General features: G+C 36.2%; 1 protein-coding gene across 1 annotated transcript in view; it reads left to right on the plus strand.

Annotated features, from left to right (window-relative positions):
- The window catches only part of IL1RAPL2 (interleukin 1 receptor accessory protein like 2), a 1,393,053-nt gene that overhangs the window by 1,031,238 nt on the left and 340,788 nt on the right, over positions 1-21,027 (plus strand). The window contains exon 6 of the mRNA XM_074323975.2: positions 2,531-2,605. Coding sequence (XP_074180076.2) covers positions 2,531-2,605 — 75 coding nt within the window. The remainder of the gene's footprint in view (positions 1-2,530; positions 2,606-21,027) is intronic.

Raw genomic sequence — 21,027 nt, forward strand, 5'->3', positions numbered from 1 at the left:
TATATATACACACACACATAATATATAAAAACATAAATAAAGTACGTATTTATATATTTTGTTCAAAGGATGGTATACTGTGCACATTGTTTGGAACCTTGGTTTTTCATTGAATAGTATATCTTGGAGACATTTTCGTGATAGATGTATAGATTTACCTAATTCCTTCAAATAGCTGTACAATAATATATCATTATATGAAAGTACTATAATATTATTTAACCAGTCTCCTACTGATGGATATTTTACTTGTTTCCAATATTTCGCTATTACAAACAAAAACAAGCCACAACAAAACTAAACACTTGTTATGACTGGATTTTGAATCCAAATATTTAAATTTTGTTTAAAGTATATCCCTTATGTTTCAAATAATATTTAAATATCTGATTATTAAGAGTAACAGAAGTATTTAAAACATTAAGATTATAGATATCATATGTGTATATTTGTCTATATTATGCCAAAATCAGCTTAGTTAAAAAGCACATATATATGTGTGTGTGTGTGTGTGTGTGTGTGTGTGTGTGTGTGTAGTTTGATTACATAAGGACAAGATGTGTTGTAGTCCATCAATAAAGATTGGTTGGAAAAATGGAATTATTCACTAAAATTTTCCCTTTTCAAGAAATTTGGATATCAGGAAGATAGTAGTGTTATATAAAGCTCTTTCCTGAGAATTTCTGGTGCATTTATTTGTTATCTACAACTGTTTTGGGACTCTCACCAAATTTATATATTTTCCTAACCTTACCTGTCACGTGATCACCTTTTCTTTCTCCTTTTCTAACCATCCTTGCAAATATGACATGGAACTTTTATCACATTAGCAGAGAATTCTTAAGCCACTCAATTAATGATGGTTTAATGATTCTCTTATATGCCCAGCTCTATTCCATCTCCTGTGGGTTACAAAGAAGTATAAAACATTTCCCTTTAATAAGTAAGAGTCCAGTTGGATAGTTGAAGCAAGACATAAATTTGGGAACAATTAAAAAGAATTCAGGATATACATAATAGCTTGATGTAAGCTTTGCCATAAAGCGTTTTATAGCTGTATGCCAAGTCTTCTCATTTCTTTCTTCTAGGTACCTCTTTTCTTTTTTAATTTTTTTATACTCCACCACTTTGACTCCTCACTCCTTCACTGTGGCATTGTTGTTGCATCCTCTTAGCTGGTTTTCTTCTCCAGCCCATCGTGTATATTAAGCCAGTCATCTTTATTTTTTTTGATTCATAGAAAATGTTTTTCAGTTACTGTTGATATATTAGTTTCAGGTGTACAAAACAACATAGTGATTAGACATTCATATACCTCACAAAGTGATAACCCCAGTAAATCTATTACCTATCTGACACTGTACATAGTTAAGCCAGTCATCTTTAGAGAGCTCATCCCTTGAGTCTGTTGTTGTTTTTGTTCCAAGAATTTATAATGGCCTTCTAGTTTACTACAACATGTCCAAATTCCTCTGCATGTTTCTTGGGATCCTCCAGAATTGAGCTCCACCGTATCTATTTAGTTTCATTTCCAGTTACTCCACATCATGAGTAACTTGCTTTTTAACCCAACCTACCCAACTCATTTTTCCTTACTCCGTGCCTTTCCAAATCTTTTCCATTCATTAAGGTATATGTGGAGACCCATTTCCTTCATAAAATTTTCCCCAACCCTGCCAACCAATATTGACCTCTCTTTTCCCTATGCCTTCAGCACATATAGCCTTATAGCTCAACTGCTACAATTTTTCATTCGATTGTATTCTTTGTTCTAGTATCTCTTTATTTTATTATTAGTTTTTAATTTTTAGTACTTTTTAAAAATTTTTCAATTACAGTTGATATACAATGTTATATTAGTTTCCGTATATAAGATAGTAATTAAACATTTATATAACTTATGAGGTGATCACCCCCATAAATCTAGCATCTCTTTATTTCATTGTGTTAATTCTGTGCTCATAGATTGCATATCTACTTCTTTCTCCCATAGCACTTAGCACAGGATTTGGTGGATAAAAGATGTTCAATCAGTATTTTTAATCAATTATCCTAATGAAAGTACAAGTGCTTTATTATATTGTTTTGGGGGTTGAGGTTAGGAGTAGGGAATGATTCTGAAGCATAGAGGTTCAATCCAACAGAACTGTCCATTAGGGTTATAGTTCCTTTAGAATATGTAATACCACAGAGTAGGTATGGAAATTTAATGTTTATCTGATTGTACTTTAGAAATCTGTATTTCTTTACACTCACAAGCTTATAAAAACCACTCAACATATTCTATTTGTTTGATCTTGTTGGAAAGTGTAGCTGTGGAAATGGCCTATTTACAGTGATCAATGGTGCTATAAATATACTGGGAAATGGATATTGCATGGATAGAGTAACAACTCAAGTAGGAATACTGTCTAATAACTGTTTACACACCATCAAGTCTACAAACATCACATATCATCCATGATAGAATCTTTTTTATACTGTAATTTATCTCAATTTTTCCATTACTTTCTTTCATTTTCTCTTCTAGCTTTACTCACAGACAAGCCTCCCAAGCCATTGTTCCCCATGGAGAATCAGCCAAGTGTTATAGATGTCCAGCTGGGTAAGTCCCCTTCTGGGAATAATAGATCCTAAATTTGCTCTCTGTTAACAGATGGGGAAAATTGCATGAACCAAGAAAGGTTTATTGCCACTGTTATTACATGCAAATGAACTTGTGTCTGCTCATTTATAACCCTGCAGTTCAATACAATAGCAGCTTTAAGGAAATGAGCTTGTATGGCATCAAGGAATGGTAATACTAATTGGTTACACTGGGTATTAAGTGTGCTGTAGGGCAGAGCTTTTTAACTCTGTGATTGATAGATTCATGGGTGTTGTGCATTGGTGATTGGTACAGAAAACTTTTCATGTTTGTCAGCCATTTTCTTTTTTTAATTTGGAGAGCATTAACTCTTGGGGAACAAACAGTTTTTAAAATAAAAGACCCCTTCAGTAAGACTTTAAAATGATTTGATAATATTATTTCCAGTGGCACAATCCATGGCTATTTAAAACTTGTTTTTATGATGAGATCCTGAATATTTATGAATCACATGGTGTTGGGACAAATAAAAAGTTGATTTATGGGTGCTAATGTCTTTTTACAGTCTCAAATAAGGACACAAAGTTTTGAGCCTTCTTTTTATGTCCCCTACCACTAATCTTTGTATTTAAAGAACTGTAAGATTGAAACTCAGAGGACTGACAATGTCTCTTTCAAATGCTGGCCTTCCTTTACTCTAAAACATGTACTTAAAAAGGGTGAGATTTCATCTATTGGGTTTCAATCTACAATTGTAAGAATGTCTTCAATTCTGAGCAAGAGAACTGAGTAAATATGCTGGAAATGTATCAGACATAATGTTGGCAGGTGATTTACTCAAATATGTGACCATGGTGGTACCTACCAATTATATAGACAGAGAAGGTGAGTTGGCCCCAGTATTTCACTCATTTTGGACATTTTTTGCTCAGCTTTTGATCTTTTGAATTTAACTTGGATTGTTAGAGGCTTATTGCTATCTTAAAAATAGGTGGTGAGAGACAATTACACTCCTAAGAGCTTGTTTGCTTTTCTAAAATGTAATATAGCACATTGTAGTTAATGCAGCCTAGCAGTATGACTACCAAAGTTAAGTATTTTAAAACAAAAAGAAGAAAATAATAAACATGTTGTCAAGAGTGGGCTGTGGGAATGGTGAATATTCTGCAGATAATGTTGATGTATTAGACTATGGCTCTCCCCCCACAACTTGTATTACCTTGCACTCATTACATTTTGTTATAGATGTGCAGACACACCCCCTTAGTAATTTTTTTACTTACATCTTCCCATCCGTACTGGGATAAAAATACCTCAAGGGCACTCTGTGTTTTGCCAGGGGTTACATGAAGCCATAAAATGATCTTGTGTCATTGGATTTCTTGGAGATTCAAGTGTATAAGTTGCTATCATATGAAAATTTATATATTACGGAGTAGAAAGCAAAATTCACACAAATATTTCAGATGACACATGAGTAAGTTTTGTGTTCGTGGCCCTGGGTGAATACTTCTTCATTCTCCTCTGCCATTAGGCCAGGGGTGTCCAAACTTTTTTCAACGTTTTTCACCAAGGGCCATATGCGGTAAAATACACAAACAGCCAGGCCACTCACTCAAGGTGAAGTACGTATTGCCTCACCTGGTTTATTTAAGTGAACTAAATATATTATTGGAATTTGCTGCGGGCCAATTAACAATGGATCATGGGCCGCAGTTGGCCCGCGGGCCACAGTTTGGACACCCCTGCATTAGGCACACGTCAACAGAAAAGTCTGAGCACTCTTTCTTTAAAGCAAGGAGAGAGACCCTTGTAGGAAGTATGTTTCTTTCAGATGCAGTAGCTGCAACACTTGTATGTGCTATTCAGGACATCTCTAAGATGTGCTTTGTATAAATATGTATTTCAACATAGAGATCTATGCCCAAATAACCCACTACCAATATCACCCTGTAAAATTACTAAAGTAATTTGCTTCCAATGTACATTAGATGTAAGGCTGAACTTTTCAGTTTGAAATACAATTTGAAAACAACTATATTGACAGAAAGATGAAGACCTACCCATTTTTCATCCCAGAACAGCTGTTTCTCTGAGATGCTAAAGCAACCGTGTCATTCTGAGAAAGAAAAACAAAACCAGTAAACCAGATCTTTGGCATGTCAAGGAGCGTATGACTGGTTAATTTTAAGTGATTTTAACTTTTCCACAGATTTCTTTAGCACCATTTATTTACAACTGGAAATGATTTTGAAACTTAATCTTATGCTTCAATAGTAAGGTGATGTTAGGAGCACTGTAAATGTCACATTGCTCCTCAGTGTCAGTGGGTGCTTTGTAGTCAGAATGATGAGGGTTTAGAAACCTCAGAGATAAAAAAGAGATGGAAAAAATAATCGGGGAAATTGGACAACACTGTCTATATGTGGAAAGCTTTCAGAATTCAATAAGTTTATGAAAACTCCTAGAAATTATTTTCCTTCATTTTTTAAAAAAAGTATATTAGGGACATTCAGTTTTAGATATCCTCAAACTAGAACTAAAACTAGAAATACCAAAACACACAACAATCCAACCCAAATGGGGTAAGAACATTACGAAGTTCAGGTTTCCCAAATCCCAATACTTAAAATTTGAGACAACGTTGCGGTAGATTTAAAATTGCCCACTTTTTTTTTTTGGTTGTTGTTGTTGTTGTTGTTTTTTCCTGCTCCTACCATCCAAACATAATTTTTCATTCCTCTCCCCTTGCAACTGGGTTGGCTTTAGGGATATGCTTAACCCATAGAGTATGTCATAAGTGATATTGTGGGATTTTGGTGGGTGGGTCAAAAGAAACCTTGCAACGTCTATTTGGGTTTCTCGATCTGCTCTGAAACTACCATGCTGTGAGAAGCTCAAGCCACATGGAGAGGCCCTAGAGGATGAAAAACCATGTAGAGAATGAGAAGCTAATGAGCACCAAATCACCAGACATGTAATTGAAGAAGCCATCTTGGAAGTGGAACCTCCAGCTCCACATGCCCTGGCTTGTGCTGTGTAGTTCAGAGACAAATCTTCTCAAATTTCTAACCCAAGCAAAATAAAATGGTTGTCATGTGTCACTATATTAGGTGTAGTTTGTTAAACAACAATAGTTAACCAGAAAAAAATATTAATTAGTTTTCTCTAAAAATGGAATTTCTCTGAATTCCATTTTCCCCAGGGACAAGAATCCCATGAAGGTATTTTATGCAAAATGAGAAATATTGTGGAAATACTTGAGTACTAGCTTCAAGATCATTTTAGAAAACATGGGCTGGTATAATTGTTCATGTGTTTGTTTGAGGGTTACACTGAGTTCTCAGTTCTGCATATTTCTAAAGTCAATCCAGTAAATGAAAATTTTCAGTAGAAATGAATACTTTTTACTGCACGAATTTGGCACTAGTAGAGCTATTTTGTTGTGTCTCTAGAGGAAAATAAACATCTTGACTTTCTCTTTCCTATAGTGTAATCTATTAGTCATCTATAAGGTTCTGGAAATTTACATACTTTTTGCTGACATAGTGATGACAGTTTGGTTGTTGCTAAATTGTGTTCACATTGTAAAGCTGAAAGAAGATTAATATTAACCAAATAACCATATATTTTGAGATAATAAACATGATCTTAACAAAATAATCTCAAAACTATTGTTCTCACAATGCAAGCCCATTCATCTACAGCTGCCTGTGATAAGGTATGAAATACAAAGACCAAAGGAATGTACAAAACACACACAAAAACCTAATTTGGTCTTGTTATCTTCCATTTTTTCCTCTCTCTGAAGGTAAATTTAGCTTTTAATTTAATAAAGAAACCTTTACTCTACCATGGCTAGTTATTTTTTGGCAGCTGTCAAGAAGTATATTTTCAATATTTTTCTAAGAAAAAATAACACGGCTTCATAGTACATTAATTTGTATTGCACTTTAATACCAAAGTAGTAAAATATTAAGGGGACATGTGCGCCACTTGAAATGCATTGATGTGAGGAAGATCCTTCTTTGTAAACTTGTCTGTTTTTTTTTCTCACAGAACCCAAATGCATGCTTTACAAACTGTAACAGACCCCCAGAAGTTTTGAAAAAGCCATGAACAAATGTGGATGAAATGATTGGATATCTCACATCTAAATTCCATTAAGGGTGAATTTGGAAATGTACTCTGTTCTTCTATTCGATGATGATAACTTTCTTCTTGGATTTTTTGAAGACTTAAAACAAAAACTCATAGACACAGACAATAGTTTAGTGGTTACCAGAGAGTAAGGACGAGAGGGGTGGTAGATGAGGGTAAAAGGGATCAAATATATGGTGATGGAAAGAGAACTGACTCTGGGTGGTGAACACACAATGTGATATATAGATGATGTATTACATAACTGTATACCTGAAACCTACGTAAATTTACTAACAATTGTCACCCCAATAAATAAAAAATAAGCCAATCAATGTTATGCATAAAACAAATATAAAAACTATTTGCATTATATTTTTGTGTCAAAGAATCTAAAAGAAAGTCTGGGGGCCTAAAGCATATAAAAAACAAACAAAACAACAACAAGAAACCTCAGACAAGTCGAATAGTCCAAGTTAATTAAATACCTCAGATGCTTCACAGAACCAGATAGTTTATCTTTAGAAGAATTTGATTTGGTATAAGAATTCCCTTTATTTCACTTCTACCATTCAGAATTTATAATGTTTTTACAGGCTGCTCAAATTCATATTTCATGACTGCGTTAGGTGCTACTGGCTCATACTTTCTCTTGTATATAAGGAGTGTTAATCTTTGTCAGAAATCAATTTCACCAGCATATCACTTTCTGCTGAAAATTATATTAGGTCCTCTAAGAGACCACTGTAAAAGATTGTACAGGAAAATAAAGCAAAATATACTATTTAATGCAATACTCAGTACTAGAAGACAAAAATAGCTAATTGAATCCTAAATTAGGAAATTAGTTGTTCAACCAAATCTATCTTTTTAAAACTTTATTTACCTAAAATCGTTTGTTGACCTCATAGTGGATGCCAAACACTGTCTTACAATGTGGTGATATAGGGGTAAATAAATGAGATCCTTTGCCTTAAGTTGTTCTCAGTCTAGTGGGGAAGACAGATGTGTAAGCAGAATTACAATGCAGTATGATAACTGCCAAAACAGAGATGGGAAAAGGAAGAGGGAGTTGTTGTTTGTGTGTTTGTGTGTGTGTGTGTCAATTACCTTATAAATTAACAGTTCTATACTCTGACTTTCTCTTGATATAATGAAATAGCTCTGTATCCTCAATCCAAGTGCTATATTTATTTGGAAATAACTAAAAATTGCTGAAGACATAACCTTTTGAAATAATAAATTGTTCACCATTTGCTTCAATATGGCAAATACTAAAAATGGAAAGTTATGATGCCGTTGAGTCTCATCAGTTTAGCAAAATTAGTTAACTCTTTCTAAAGTTGTCATGGAACAAAAAATCCACAGCAAGTCACCAACCATTTGAGATAAAAATGTCAGACTAGAATTACTATCAATGAAAATAGCAATATATGATCATTTCATTAGCTCCAGCTAATGACTTGGTATATGCATTTTGTATATAATGGTGGTAGCAAGGGATTTTGTTGAATTATTTTTGTTTTTCTATACTCTTCCTACCCTGTTAGTTTCAAGTAATTCCTTGAAAACCTTTATTTAATCTTGAATAAATGAAAACTTTAGAGAGGACGAAGAAGGGTATCATGAGTTCACTCAGCTTTCTTGACATGCATCATAGAAGCTGGTCCATGGTAGTATTCTCTCTTCCTTGTAGACATTTTAGGACTAGTGAGTTGTTTCCAAAAGATCTTTTCTTTTTCTTTTTTTTTTCCAGGATAAAATGCACATGCTTAGCATGGGCTGCCCAAAACTATTACCCAGATTGTATAACATGTGCATTATACACAACTTTCAAAAATCTAGGCCAAGCTTTTTTCCTAAGAGTTGGCTGCTGTATTACTGCTTGAGACTGAAACTGGTTTACTTACCTTGTTCAAGTTTTTTATAACTTAGCTGTACATGTTTTGAGATACTTAAGAACAAAAAGAAAAAGTTAACAGTTTACAAAGATTTTTATGCAATGCAGCAAGTTGATTATGAACAGCTCATGAATAACATGATTGACAAGACCTCTATATATATATTGTTGTTTTGGGGCATTGCTGAAGTTTGTCTTATTGAGATACTAATATAAGCTTGAAGGAGTTTCATCACATTTTCATTAATGCCATTACCACGATTTTACACACATGAAAACAAAATTAGTTGAGGATTTACTATGCACTAGGCAGTGCAATGGGCAATCATACATGCACTGTCTTATTTATTCCTCTAAGAGTCTGGACTGGATTAGTAGTAGGTATTTTTTAACCATTTTGCAGATGAGGAAACTCATCCTCAGGTGAAATAATGTTCCTGATGCTACATATTTAGTAAGTGGCAGAGTTGGGATTTTGATCATATTTGTCTGACTACAAGGTCTGTGTTATTTTTATTATAGTAACTGAGTATAATAAAATTATATAGGCCAAAATTATATCCTCAAAAAAGCTATGTCTCATAGAGTAATTTTGTAAAAATAATAATAATAATAATAATAACAATAATAATAAGCAACTATATTGTATAACTATACATAAAATAATTATATGTATTTAACAAAAGCTTTACTACTACTAATCACTATTATTGTTATAATATTTAGTATCATTATTTATTAATAGCTCTACTACAAATAACAAGAAGTATAGTTATAATAATAATACTTAGTATTATATTATTTAACAGTAGTAGTAGAGCTATGAATTATTAATTGCTTACCGTGTACTAGTAATTAATTTATATAATTACTAATTAAATAGTAGTTTATATGTATAATCTCATTTAATAATTCCAATAACTTTATGATATAAACATAACTATATTTGTTCCACTTTAAAAAACATTATTCAGATATTATTCATATACTATACAATTGACCCACTTAAAGCATACATTTCAGTGATTTCAAGTATATTCACAGGATTGTATAACCATCTTCACAATCAATTTTAGAACATTTCACCATCTCAATAAGAAACTCCATACACATTAGCAGTCACTTCTCAAACCCCCACCTCCAACCCCACCTCCAGCTCCAAGCCAACACTAATCAATTGACTGGGTCTATAGAACATTTAACATAAATGAAATCATACAACATGTGATATTTGCGATTGACTTCTTACACTTAGCATATTATTCTTGAGGTTCAAACATGTAGCTTAGATCAGTACTTCATCCCTTTTTATTGCTGAGTGACATTCCATTGTATGGATATACCACATTTTATGTATCCATGCATAGTTGAAGGACATTTTGGTTGTTTCCACCCTTTGGTTATTATAAATAATGCTGCTATACACATCCATGTACAAGCTTTTGTGTAGACATATGTTATCATTTCTCTTGGGTATATATCTAGCAGTATTGTTGTTGAGTTATTTGGTCACTCTATATCTAACCTTTTATGGAATTTCCAGTGTTTTTCCAAAGCAGTTACACCATTTTATATTCCCAGAAAAATGCAAAAGCATTCTAATTTCTCCAAATCCTTGCTAACACTTATTATTTTCCATTAAAAAACAAACAAACAAACAAACAAACAAACAAACAAAAAAAGTGTTATCCTTAGGGGTAGGTAGTGGTATCTCATGGTGGTTTTGACATTTATTTCTCTAATGGCTAATTATGCAGAGTATCTTTTTTTGTGTTTATTTGCTATTTATATGTCTTCTGTGGAGAAATGTGTATGGCCCTTGTTTAAATGAGGAATTCGTGCTCAGAGAAATCATATAACATACCCAAACTAGTAAGCAGTTTATAAGTAGTGAGGCCTAAGTTGACACTCTTTTCTTTTTAATTAAAGTTCATTGGGGTGACAATTGTTAGTAAAGTTACATAGATTTCAGGTGTATACTTCTGTAATGCATCATCTATATATCACATTGTGTGTTCACCATCCAGAGTCAGTTCTCCTTCCATCATCATACATTGGATCCCTTTACCCACATCTACCATCCTTCTCCCCCTTACCCTTTGGTAATAAGTTGACACTCTTAACACTTACCTATAATTCCCATTAAGGTCAGTACTATTGTTTACTTAGTCTTCTTGCATTGGGGGCTTTCTTCTGTTCCCTTTAAAAAAAAATGGATTTTTGGACAGAAAGTGAGTGATCCTATATGAATAAGTTAGAGGAGTATTATCCAGTGTGAATTGATTCAATGGGAAAATAGAAATGAGTAAGAGAACATTATTTTGACTTTTTGACCTTTGTAACTCAGGCCAAAACACTTTTCAAGTGACAAACTAATTCAGAAGCTGTAGACATACTTGAAAACTGGCTATAAAGCACAGGCAGTATAGAGAAGTATTCTGGGTGTATGTACCCTTAAAATGGCCAGAAAGCTGCATATACTCTAGCAGTTGAACAGCTATAAAGAAATTCATCTGTGTCATTCAAGGAAAGATTAGAGACTAAAAAGTAAACTTGGAAACTCCCTGCTTTTGGAATTTATTAGGAATATGCATCAACTGAGGACACTATTTCCCAACAGCACATTCTGTCTGTATTGATATTAATACCATCAGCTTTATAGTGTTTTTCAGCAGTTCTATCTTCTGCCCCCTTTAACTCAGTGGATAATGGATACTTTTCTAAAAATCTGAAAAAAGAAAGCTGCACATTTTGACTATGTCTAAACCTCCAACATAAGTTGGAGGAAAACACAATTTAGATGCCCCTTCCAAATAGCTTATATTATTTAATATAAACAAAAAATATATATTATAAATAAACATTTAGAAAATTGAGGGAAATGTCATCTGACTGGTTTATACATAAACCACTTTTAAGTATCCTCATAACTGAGGTGCAAGGGTGTCTTAGCATCATTTAGATAATTTCCTAAATTATTTTCTAGACCTTATTTGTATAGACCTGGCTTAAACTTTGGAAGGTCTTTTGCTCCTTTAGAAATAGTTATTTCCAGAAACTACTTAGAGATATCAGGAGTGGCATATAAATTCCCGGTGTTTTTAATAGGCACATGTGTTGCTGTGATTTAGGAAACACCAGAAATCTTCCCCTTTTCCTTCTTATTCTTACTCTAAATATATCTTGTATTATTATAGAGGGCAACCATAGATCAGGGTGAATACAAATTAAGAGCCAGGCAAGAAAAAACTCAGAGGTTTATCAGGCCAGAGCTGGTATTCTGGAGTCAAGATAGCAACCTGAATGAAGTCTGAAAGCTTTGAGCTTGAAGGGGCCCAAGGAAGGGCCTGAGAAAATAGGTCAGTTCAGAGAACATACAAATATTGGGTCTCTAGAAAGGTGGGCAGGTCAAAAGCTGCAAAGCCATTGCAAGTTATGTAACCAATGGATACTGAAAGATCAAAGACAGTGATTATAGACCTGTAAGAGTTGGCACTTGATACTCCCAAGAGAAAGGTATTGTCACTGTGGGCACAGTCCCTGAAAAAGAAAGTTGGAAAGAACTGAGGCTCAGGGTGATGTAGAGGAGGACACACCTGTCAATTAGGAGCAATTAAGATGCTGTAGGTGAGAAAAGGCGCTCCATCAAAAAGAATGGAGGGCAAATTTGCCTGAGACCAATTCTCATAGAAACAGTCTAGTCTTTGCCACTATCTGAATTTTGAAAATTGAATTAATAGTGTATGCATCATATGCAAAAATACACTTTGGTTTTGTTTACAAATGCAGTATCAGTCTAGGAGCTTCTGTATATTGAAATTTTGCATATGCTTTAGACACCTGTTTTCAAGAACAGGAGCTCTGGCCTAGTGAGTGTCTATATTGAATAGTTTATTGTCCTTAGTTGCAAATATTATGAGAGTTCATCCATTGCTATAATCATGATTTTCCATTTATAAGTAAGCTGTTCAAGAAGATTTTATGGTTTCAGATCTTACATTTAAGTCTTTAATCCATTTTGAATTTATTCTTGTATAAGCTGTAATGAAGTGGTCCAACTTCATTTTTTTGCATGTGTCTGGCCAGGTTTCCCAGCACCATTTATTGAATAGACTGTCTTTAACCCACCGTACATTCTTGCTTCCATTGTCGTAGATAAAATGGCCATATAGGCATGGATTTATTTCTGGACTCTCCATTCTGTTCCATTGATCAATGTGTCTGTTTCGATGCCAGTACCATGCTGTTTTGATTATTGTAGACTTGTAATATAATTTGATGTCAGGTATTGTTATACCTCCCACTTTGTTCTTATTTTTCAAGATTGCTGAGGCTATCCGGGGTCCTTTATGGTCCCATATAAATTTTAGGATTATATGTTCTATTTATGTGAAAAAAGTCGTTGGTAGTTTGATATGAATTGGGTTGAATATGTATATTGCCTTAGGCAGTATGGACATTTTAACTACTTTAATTCTTCCTATCCATGAACATGGTATGTGTTTCCATCTATTTGTATCTTCTTTCATTTCTTTCTTCAGTGTCTTATAATTTTTTTAAATTAAATTTATTGGGGTGACAATTGTTAGTAAAATTACATAGATTTCAGGTGTACAATTCTGTATTACATCATCTATAAATCCCATTGTGAGTGTCTTATAATTTTCTGAGTACAGATCTTTTACTTCTTTGGTTAAATTTATTCCCAGGTATTTTACAGTCTTTGGAGCAATTGTAAATGGGATTGCTTTTTTAATTTCTCCTTCTGATGTTTTATTATTGGTATATACAAATGCAACATATTTCTGAATATTAATTTTGTATCCTGCTACTTTATTAAATTCATCTATCAGCTCTAATAGTTTCTTGGTGGAGTCTTTAGGGTTCTCTATATATAGTATCATGTCATCTGCATATAACGATAATTTTACTTCCTCCTTCCCGATTAGGATGCCTTTTATTTCTTTTTCTTGTCTGATTTCTGTGGCTAGAACTTCCAGCAGTATGTTGAATAGAAGTGGAGAAAGTGGGCAACCTTGCCTTGTTCCTGATCTTAAGGGGAATAATTTTAGCTTTTTCCCATTGAGTATGATGTTATCTGTGGGTTTATCATATATGGCCTTTATTATGTTGAGATACGATCTCTCTATCCCCATTTTCTTAAGGGTTTTTATCATAAATGGCTGCTGGAATTTATCAAATGCTTTTTCTGCGTCTAGCGATATGATCATGTGATTTTTATTTTTCATTTTATTGATGTGGTGTATCACATTAATTGATTTGCGGATGTTGAACCACCCTTGTATACCAGGGATGAATCCCACTTGATCTTGGTGTATGATCTTTTTAATGTATTGCTGAATTCTGTTCGCTAATATTTTGTTGAGGATTTTTACATCTATGTTCATTAGTGATATCAACCTGTAGTTTTCTTTTTTTATGGTGTCTTTGTCTGATTTGGGGATCAGGGTGATAGTGGCTTCGTAAAAATTTTTTGGGAATCTTCTCTCCCTCTGGATTTTTGGAACAGCTTGAGGAGAATAGGTAATAATTATTTTTTAAACGTTTTGTGAAATTCACCTGTAAAGCCATGTGGTCCAGGGCTTTTGTTTGTTGGGAGATTGTTGATTATTGATTCAATTTCCCTGGTGGTAATCAGTCTATTCAGGTTTTCTGTTTCTTCTTGAGGTAGACTTGGAAGGTTGTACACCTCTAGAAAATTGTCCATTTCTTCCAGATTGTCAAATTTGTTGGCATACAGTTGCTCATAGTGATTTCTTAATTTTTTTTTTTTTTTTTTTTTTTTGCGGTGTCTGTTGTCACTTCTCCTCTTTCATTACTGATTTTATTAATTTCGGTCCTCTCTTTTTTTTAATGAGTCTGGCTAAAGGTTTGTCAATTTTGTTTATCTTCTCTTAGAACCAACTCTTGGATTCATTGATCTTTTGTATTGTTTTTCTGGTTTCTATTTCATTTATTTCTGCTCTGATCTTTATTATCTCCTTCATTGTACTCCCTTTGGTCTTATTTTGTTGTTCCTTTTTCCAGATCCCTTAAGTGTGAAGATAAACTGTTGATTAGTGATGTTTCTTGTTTCTTTAGGTAGGCCTGCAATGCTATGAACTTCCCTCTTAGGACCTCTTTCGCGGGATCCCATAGATTTTGGGTCGTCGTGTTTTCATTTTCGTTTGTCTCGAGATATCTTTTGATTTCTTCCTTGATCTCCTGCTTTACCCATTCTTTATTTAGTAACATATTATTCAGCCTCCATGAATTTGTGTGTCTTCCAGGTTTTTTCCTGTAGTTCACTTCTAATTTCATAGCACTGTGGTCAGAGAAGACAATTGGTATGATTTCAATTTTCTTAAATTTATCAACACTTGTTTTGTGGCCTAACATATGGTCTATCTTGGAGAATGTTCTATGTGCACTTGAGAAGAACGTGTGTTCTGCAGCTTTGGGGTGAAATACTCTGAAAATATCGATTAAATCCAAGTGGTCCAATGTATCATTAGAGGCTGTTGTTTCCATATTGATTTTCTGTCTGGAAGACCTGTCCCTTGTTGTCAGAGGTGTGTTGAAGTCCCCTACTGTGATAGTGTTACTGTTGATCTCTGTCTTTATGTCAGTCAATATCTGTTTTATATATTTAGGTGCTCCTATGTTGGGTGCATAGATGTTTACTAGGGTTATGTCCTCTTGTCAGATCGATCCCTTTATTATTATATAGTGCCCATCTTTGTCTTTTACTATGTTTTTCATTTTAAAGTCTATTTTGTCAGATATAAGTATTGCAACTCCAGCTTTTTTCTCATTTCCATTTGCATGAAATATCTTATTCCAACCCTTCACTTTCAGCCTGTTTGTGTCTTTTGATCTGAGGTGAGTCTCTTGTATACAGCATATACAAGGGTCTTGCTTTCTTATCCACTCAGCCACCCTATGTCTCTTGATTGGAGCATTTAATCTGTTTACATTTAAAGTGATTATTGATAGGTACATAGCTATTGCCTTTTTAAATTTTTAGTTAGATTGTTTTCATCTTTCTTCTATTTCCAGAAGTCCTTTTAGTATTTCTTGCAATGCTGGCTTGGTGGTAATAAATTCCTTTAGCTTATTATTTTCTGGGAAGCTCTTTATCTGTCTGTCAACTTTAAACGATAGCCTTGCTGGATAAACCAACCTAGGTTGTAGGCCTTTGTTTTCCATCACTTTGAGTATCTCGTGTCACTCCCTCCTGGCCTTCAATGTTTCTGTAGAAAAGTCATTTGATAGTCTTATGGGAGTTCCCTTGTATGTAACCCTCTGTCTTTCTCTTGCTGCTTTTAGGATTCTTTCTTTGTCTTTAACCTTTGCCATTTTAACTATAATGTGTCTTGGTGGGACCTGTTACGGTTTATCCTGGTTGGAACTCTCTGCAGTTCCTGGGCTTGTATGTTGGTTTCTTTCAACAGGTTAGGGAAGTTTTTGGACATTGTTACTTCAAATATTTTCTCAATCCCTTGCTTCCTCTTTTCACCTTCCGGTATTCCTATGATGCGCATGTTGTTGCACTTGATGTTATCCCATAGGTCTCTTAAACCATCTTCATTGTTTTTTATTCCTTTTTCTTTCTGTTGTTCTGTTTGGGTGATCTCTGCTAACTTGTCTTCTAACTCACTGATTCGATCCTCTGCTTCATCTAACCTGCTGTTAATTCCTTCAAGTGAGTTCTTTATTTCTGTAATTGTGTTGTTTAGTTCTAACTGGTTGTTTGTTATGATTTCTCCATTCTTCTTGATGTCGTCTCTAAGCTCCTTAAACATTCTTATCATCAGTGTTCTGAATTCTGTCTCTGATAGGTTGGTTACCTCTGTTTCATTTGGTTCCATTTCTGGAGGTTTTTTCTGTTCTTTTATTTGGGACATGTTTCTTTGCTTCCCCATTCTGGCTGACTCTCTGTGTTTGCTTCCATGTATTAGGTAGATCCCCTAGAGTTCTTAGTTCTTGCTGGGTTATCTTTGTAGTATGTGTCCTTTATATTTGACTTGCACTACTTCATTCTTCTCCTCTGCGTGTGCTCCAAAAGTGACTCTTATGTTGTGTATATTGTCCTGTTAAAGAAGATCTTTAATTGCTTTTCGCTTGTGAGTAGGTGGGGAAAACTCCTAGGCTGACTAGTTGTGACACTTGGCTCTGCCCACCGCAGGTGTTCTGCTGCGTGAGGGTTGACCGCTTAAATGTGGTTTGGCCTCTATGGGCTCTTGTGCCTGTAAAGAATCCCCTCTGGGTGTGTCACTTGTAGGTCAAACCCGATAGTACTCTGGTTTTGTCTGGAGTTGGCCTCTGGGTATGTTGAATCTTGTGCCTCTTAAGCTGGGCCCTGGTGTAGGGCAATTTCAGAACAAAGCAAATCACCAAGCACAACAACAACAAGAACAACAAAGAAAAAATCAAATACATTCACATGTAAAAAACAACCAACAACCCCCACTCAACACCGGCAAAGATATCAAAGATATAAAGACAAAACAAAACAAAACAAAAAGCAGCGCCAGTCTTGGCTTAAGCCCACCAAGTAATCTCCAGGTTGTCCTCTGCTGTACCAAAGAGGCCCCTGGGTATTGTGCAGGCAGAGCCGGTCACCTGGTGCCCAGAGTGATGCTGGGACTGCAGATTTAGTTGTGTGGGGCTGAGGGGTCTGGACGGTAGTTTTTACAAAGCCAGTGCAGTTTCTGCCCTTGCCTGCACATATGCACACTGAGAGTAGTATCACCAGCCCTGTGTCCAGTTCTCCTGAGTCTTAGGGCACTTCTTCCCCGTGTGTGTATGTGGCGGGCGGGAGATTGCTCAGCTGCTGAAAGTTGGGAGCTGTGTCTGCCGCTTACTGCTGACCCCCGAGAGTGCCTCCACCAATGTAATTGCCCCGACCTAGGCAGGCCAGAAAGGGTGGGGGCTGGGGATGGAAGGAGGGGGTCTTCTCTTTCCTAGCCCAGCTGTGTCACACTCTTCCCGCAGGCCACAAAAGGTGTTGGCTGGGGACGGAGGAATCACCTCTCTCCTAGCACAGCAAAAACCACACCCCTCCCAGCCTCCTCCCTGGGCCAGAGCCGCCCCAGGACTCTCATTCTTAATTAGAATTATTGATAAGACTCATCCAGTTGCTAAGATATTCATTGAACGCCCAGTTTGTGTAAAGCCCTGTGGAGACTCACAGATGGCTAATATTCAGACATGGCCTTTATGGAGGCTAGTATTTAGCTCAGGTGATTGAGATAAATAGTTCAGCATAAGAAGTAACATCAGGAAGATAGTAGAATGCATAGCCCCAGAACTTGTCCCTCTACAGAAACACACACTTAACAAAATTTTGTGGTCGACAAAGCTTTTAGAGAAACTCCAGAAATCATATATGAAGTCATAGTACCCAAGGCAAGCTCAAAGTCAAGAACAGTCATATTGAGGTGATAAGGAAAGCCATTGTATTTCAACCATATCAGTTCCTCCCCCAAGCTGACACACCTTGCAATTGGGAGAAAAGCCCAAACTGCAGCTTTCTCCTTAGGAGGGAAAGAGAAGAGTAGAATGTATATCCAACATTGCAGCTTGTCTTGCGGGGTGGCCTGCGGGGTCTCAGTTCCCACTCCCCACACAAGAACGCAGGATATGGTGAGGCCAAAAAGGAACACCCACGGAGCCATAGATAGGGGAGTCATACCACTATAGTCTCGCTGGTGGCTGGGTTGGAGACACAGGAAGCAGGAACCACACAATCCACAACCTGCCATCCGCTTCCCTGTCAACCAACCTCCCTTGCTAACTGCAATCCGCCGTCCTAACTGCAATCCGCTCTTGCTAGCTAAGCCACCATCTTCTTGCTAGCCCCCATTTTCTGCTAGCTTAGCCATGGCAGTTATATCAGTGGCTAATGGCTCACTGGTAGCAGCTGATGGCCAAGTAGTCACAGCTGATGGCCGTCTACTACCTGAGCCATCACATTTCCATGTGAAGCCGAGAGCCTGGAAACTGCTCTTTGGGACTCTGTCCCCACAATGAATTACTTGACAAATAATTAAAAATAACCATCATAATGTTCAACAAGCTAAGGAAAACAATGCAAAACAAAGTGAATATATCTACAAAGATAGAAAACAAAAAAATAGAGATGAAGTACACGATAACTGAATTGAAAAAACACCAGGGAAATAGTCATCAAACCTCACAGAAAACATGACAGAATTTCCTCCAAAATATACTTGGTAACGCTGGGGAAGAAATGAGGTTGGACTGTAAAGAAAACTTTTCTGAGTAACATGCTTATATTATTTCTAGATAGTTATTTAGATTAAAATTATTTTAAAAAAATTATTCTCAGATTAAAAAAAAATAAAAAAAATTCAATAGTAAACTTGATCAACCAGAAGAAAAAAATAGCAAACTGAAAACAGGTGATATGAGATTATCCAGTCAAAGGAGGAAAAGAACAAAGAATGAGAAAGCGTGAATAAAGCCTGAGACTTATGCGCATTACTGGAGTCCCAGAAAGGAAAGGAAGAGGGGGAAAAAGGGCAGAAACATTATTTGAACAAATAATGGGAGAAAACCCCCTAAATCTGGGAAAGGTAGTGAATATTCAGCTTCCAGAAGCCCAAAAGACACAACTATGGTTAATACAAAAAAGTCCACACCAGATATCAGAGTCATACGCAGAAATGGCGGTGTGAGGTGAGCCTCTTGAAATCTCCCCTGGAATTTATAATAAATTGAACAACTATAATTCCACAAAGGACTCCCTGCGCAACACACAGGCAAGACTGAAATCATCTACAGGTGGGCAAATTGGGCGAGAGGGGGAATAAGGCGGAATAAGTATGGAGACTCGGGCCACATGGGAGCAGGAAGCAGACCAGAGCTGGGAGCTCCAAGCTCCCTGTATTCTGAAGCGACCACAGCCATAGAAGAGGGAAGAATTTGGACCACTAGCACTCACAGAATCCTGCCTGAAGGTTCAGCATATAATACGGCAGAATCCAACCCTCATAGCAGAGACCTTGGAGTAAAGACTGATGGAAGAAGGGTGAAAACAGCGATTTAACCTCTCACTGCCAAGCAGAGGACAGAAGGCATAGCCTCGGAGCCTGGCCAACCCCTTCCCACCCTCCCAGAGCTCGCACCACCCCCACCTGCCCAGTGCTACTAGAAGCAGAACAGTAGCAGTGTCAGATCAAAACAACAGAATATTTGCAGTTCTGAGAGCTGCAGTCTGAGGCCATAGACTCACAGACCAAGTAGTTCTGGCAAAAGGAGAGATCCCTGGGTGCAGGATAGGCTATGCTGCTGGTCACCACCAATTCTCAGAGCCACCTCTCACAAATCACTCCATACCTGCCCCAACCTATAAGGGTGGATCCCTGCAGGGGTAAACAACTGCTGAAACACACAGGTGCTGAAACTGGTGCAGGAAGAGCTTTGGAACCACTGAAGCTCTCCATACCTCCCCCCGCTCCACGGAGGCAGTACCTTGAGATCCAGGTGACCTCCTCGCAGATGAAAAGCCCACCTACCAGAGAATCCCCCCATTGTGTGAGAAGCTAGAACAGTGCAGAGAAAATATAAAACTACAGCGTGACAGAGAATAAAAGGCTGCAGTGAGAGAGAAAATAAAACAGTCTACCAACACTTACTGGAAAACAAAAGAAAGCTTGCTTCCTATCAACCTGTTACAGAACACACTCCTGTAGATGCTTAGGAAGATAAATAATAATTAACTAATTGCTATGAATAACCAAGGTAACAAGGCAGCTCAGAAAGAAAATGAAAAATATACAGAAAATGAACTTAAAGACATGGAAATATGTGACTTAAATGACAGAATTCAAGATTGCAGTTCTGAAAAAATTCAACAAGATGCAAGAAAACACAGACAGACTGTTTAAAGAACTCAGAAACATCATCAAAGAACAAAATGAACATTTTACCAAAGAGATTCAATTTTTAAAAAAAGAACCAAATAGAATTGCTGGAGATTAAGAACTAAATAAAAGAAATAAAGAAAGAAATAGCCAGCTTAGGAAATAGAGCTGACCAGATGGAGGAAAGAATCAGTGACATCGAAGATAGAAATCTGGAAATGATACAGATCAAAGAAGAGAAACACTTGAGAGTTAAAAGAAGTTAAAGAACTCTACAAGAACTTTCTGACTCCATCAGAAAGAGCAATATAAGAATAATGGGCATACCAGAAGGAGAAGAAAGAGAGAAGGGAACAGAGAGTATCTTCAAACAAATAGTCAATGAGAACTTCCCAAACTTGTGGAAAATTGGACCCTCGAATCCAAGAAGCAAATAGAACACCTAGTTACCTCAATCCCTACAGGCCTTCTCCAAGGCACATTGTATTGAAGCTGTCAAAATTTAACGA

This window comes from Rhinolophus sinicus, chromosome 18, assembly GCF_057876585.1.
Source record: "Rhinolophus sinicus isolate RSI-liver-muscle chromosome 18, RSI-T2T, whole genome shotgun sequence".
NCBI classification, from domain to species: Eukaryota; Metazoa; Chordata; class Mammalia; order Chiroptera; family Rhinolophidae; genus Rhinolophus; species Rhinolophus sinicus.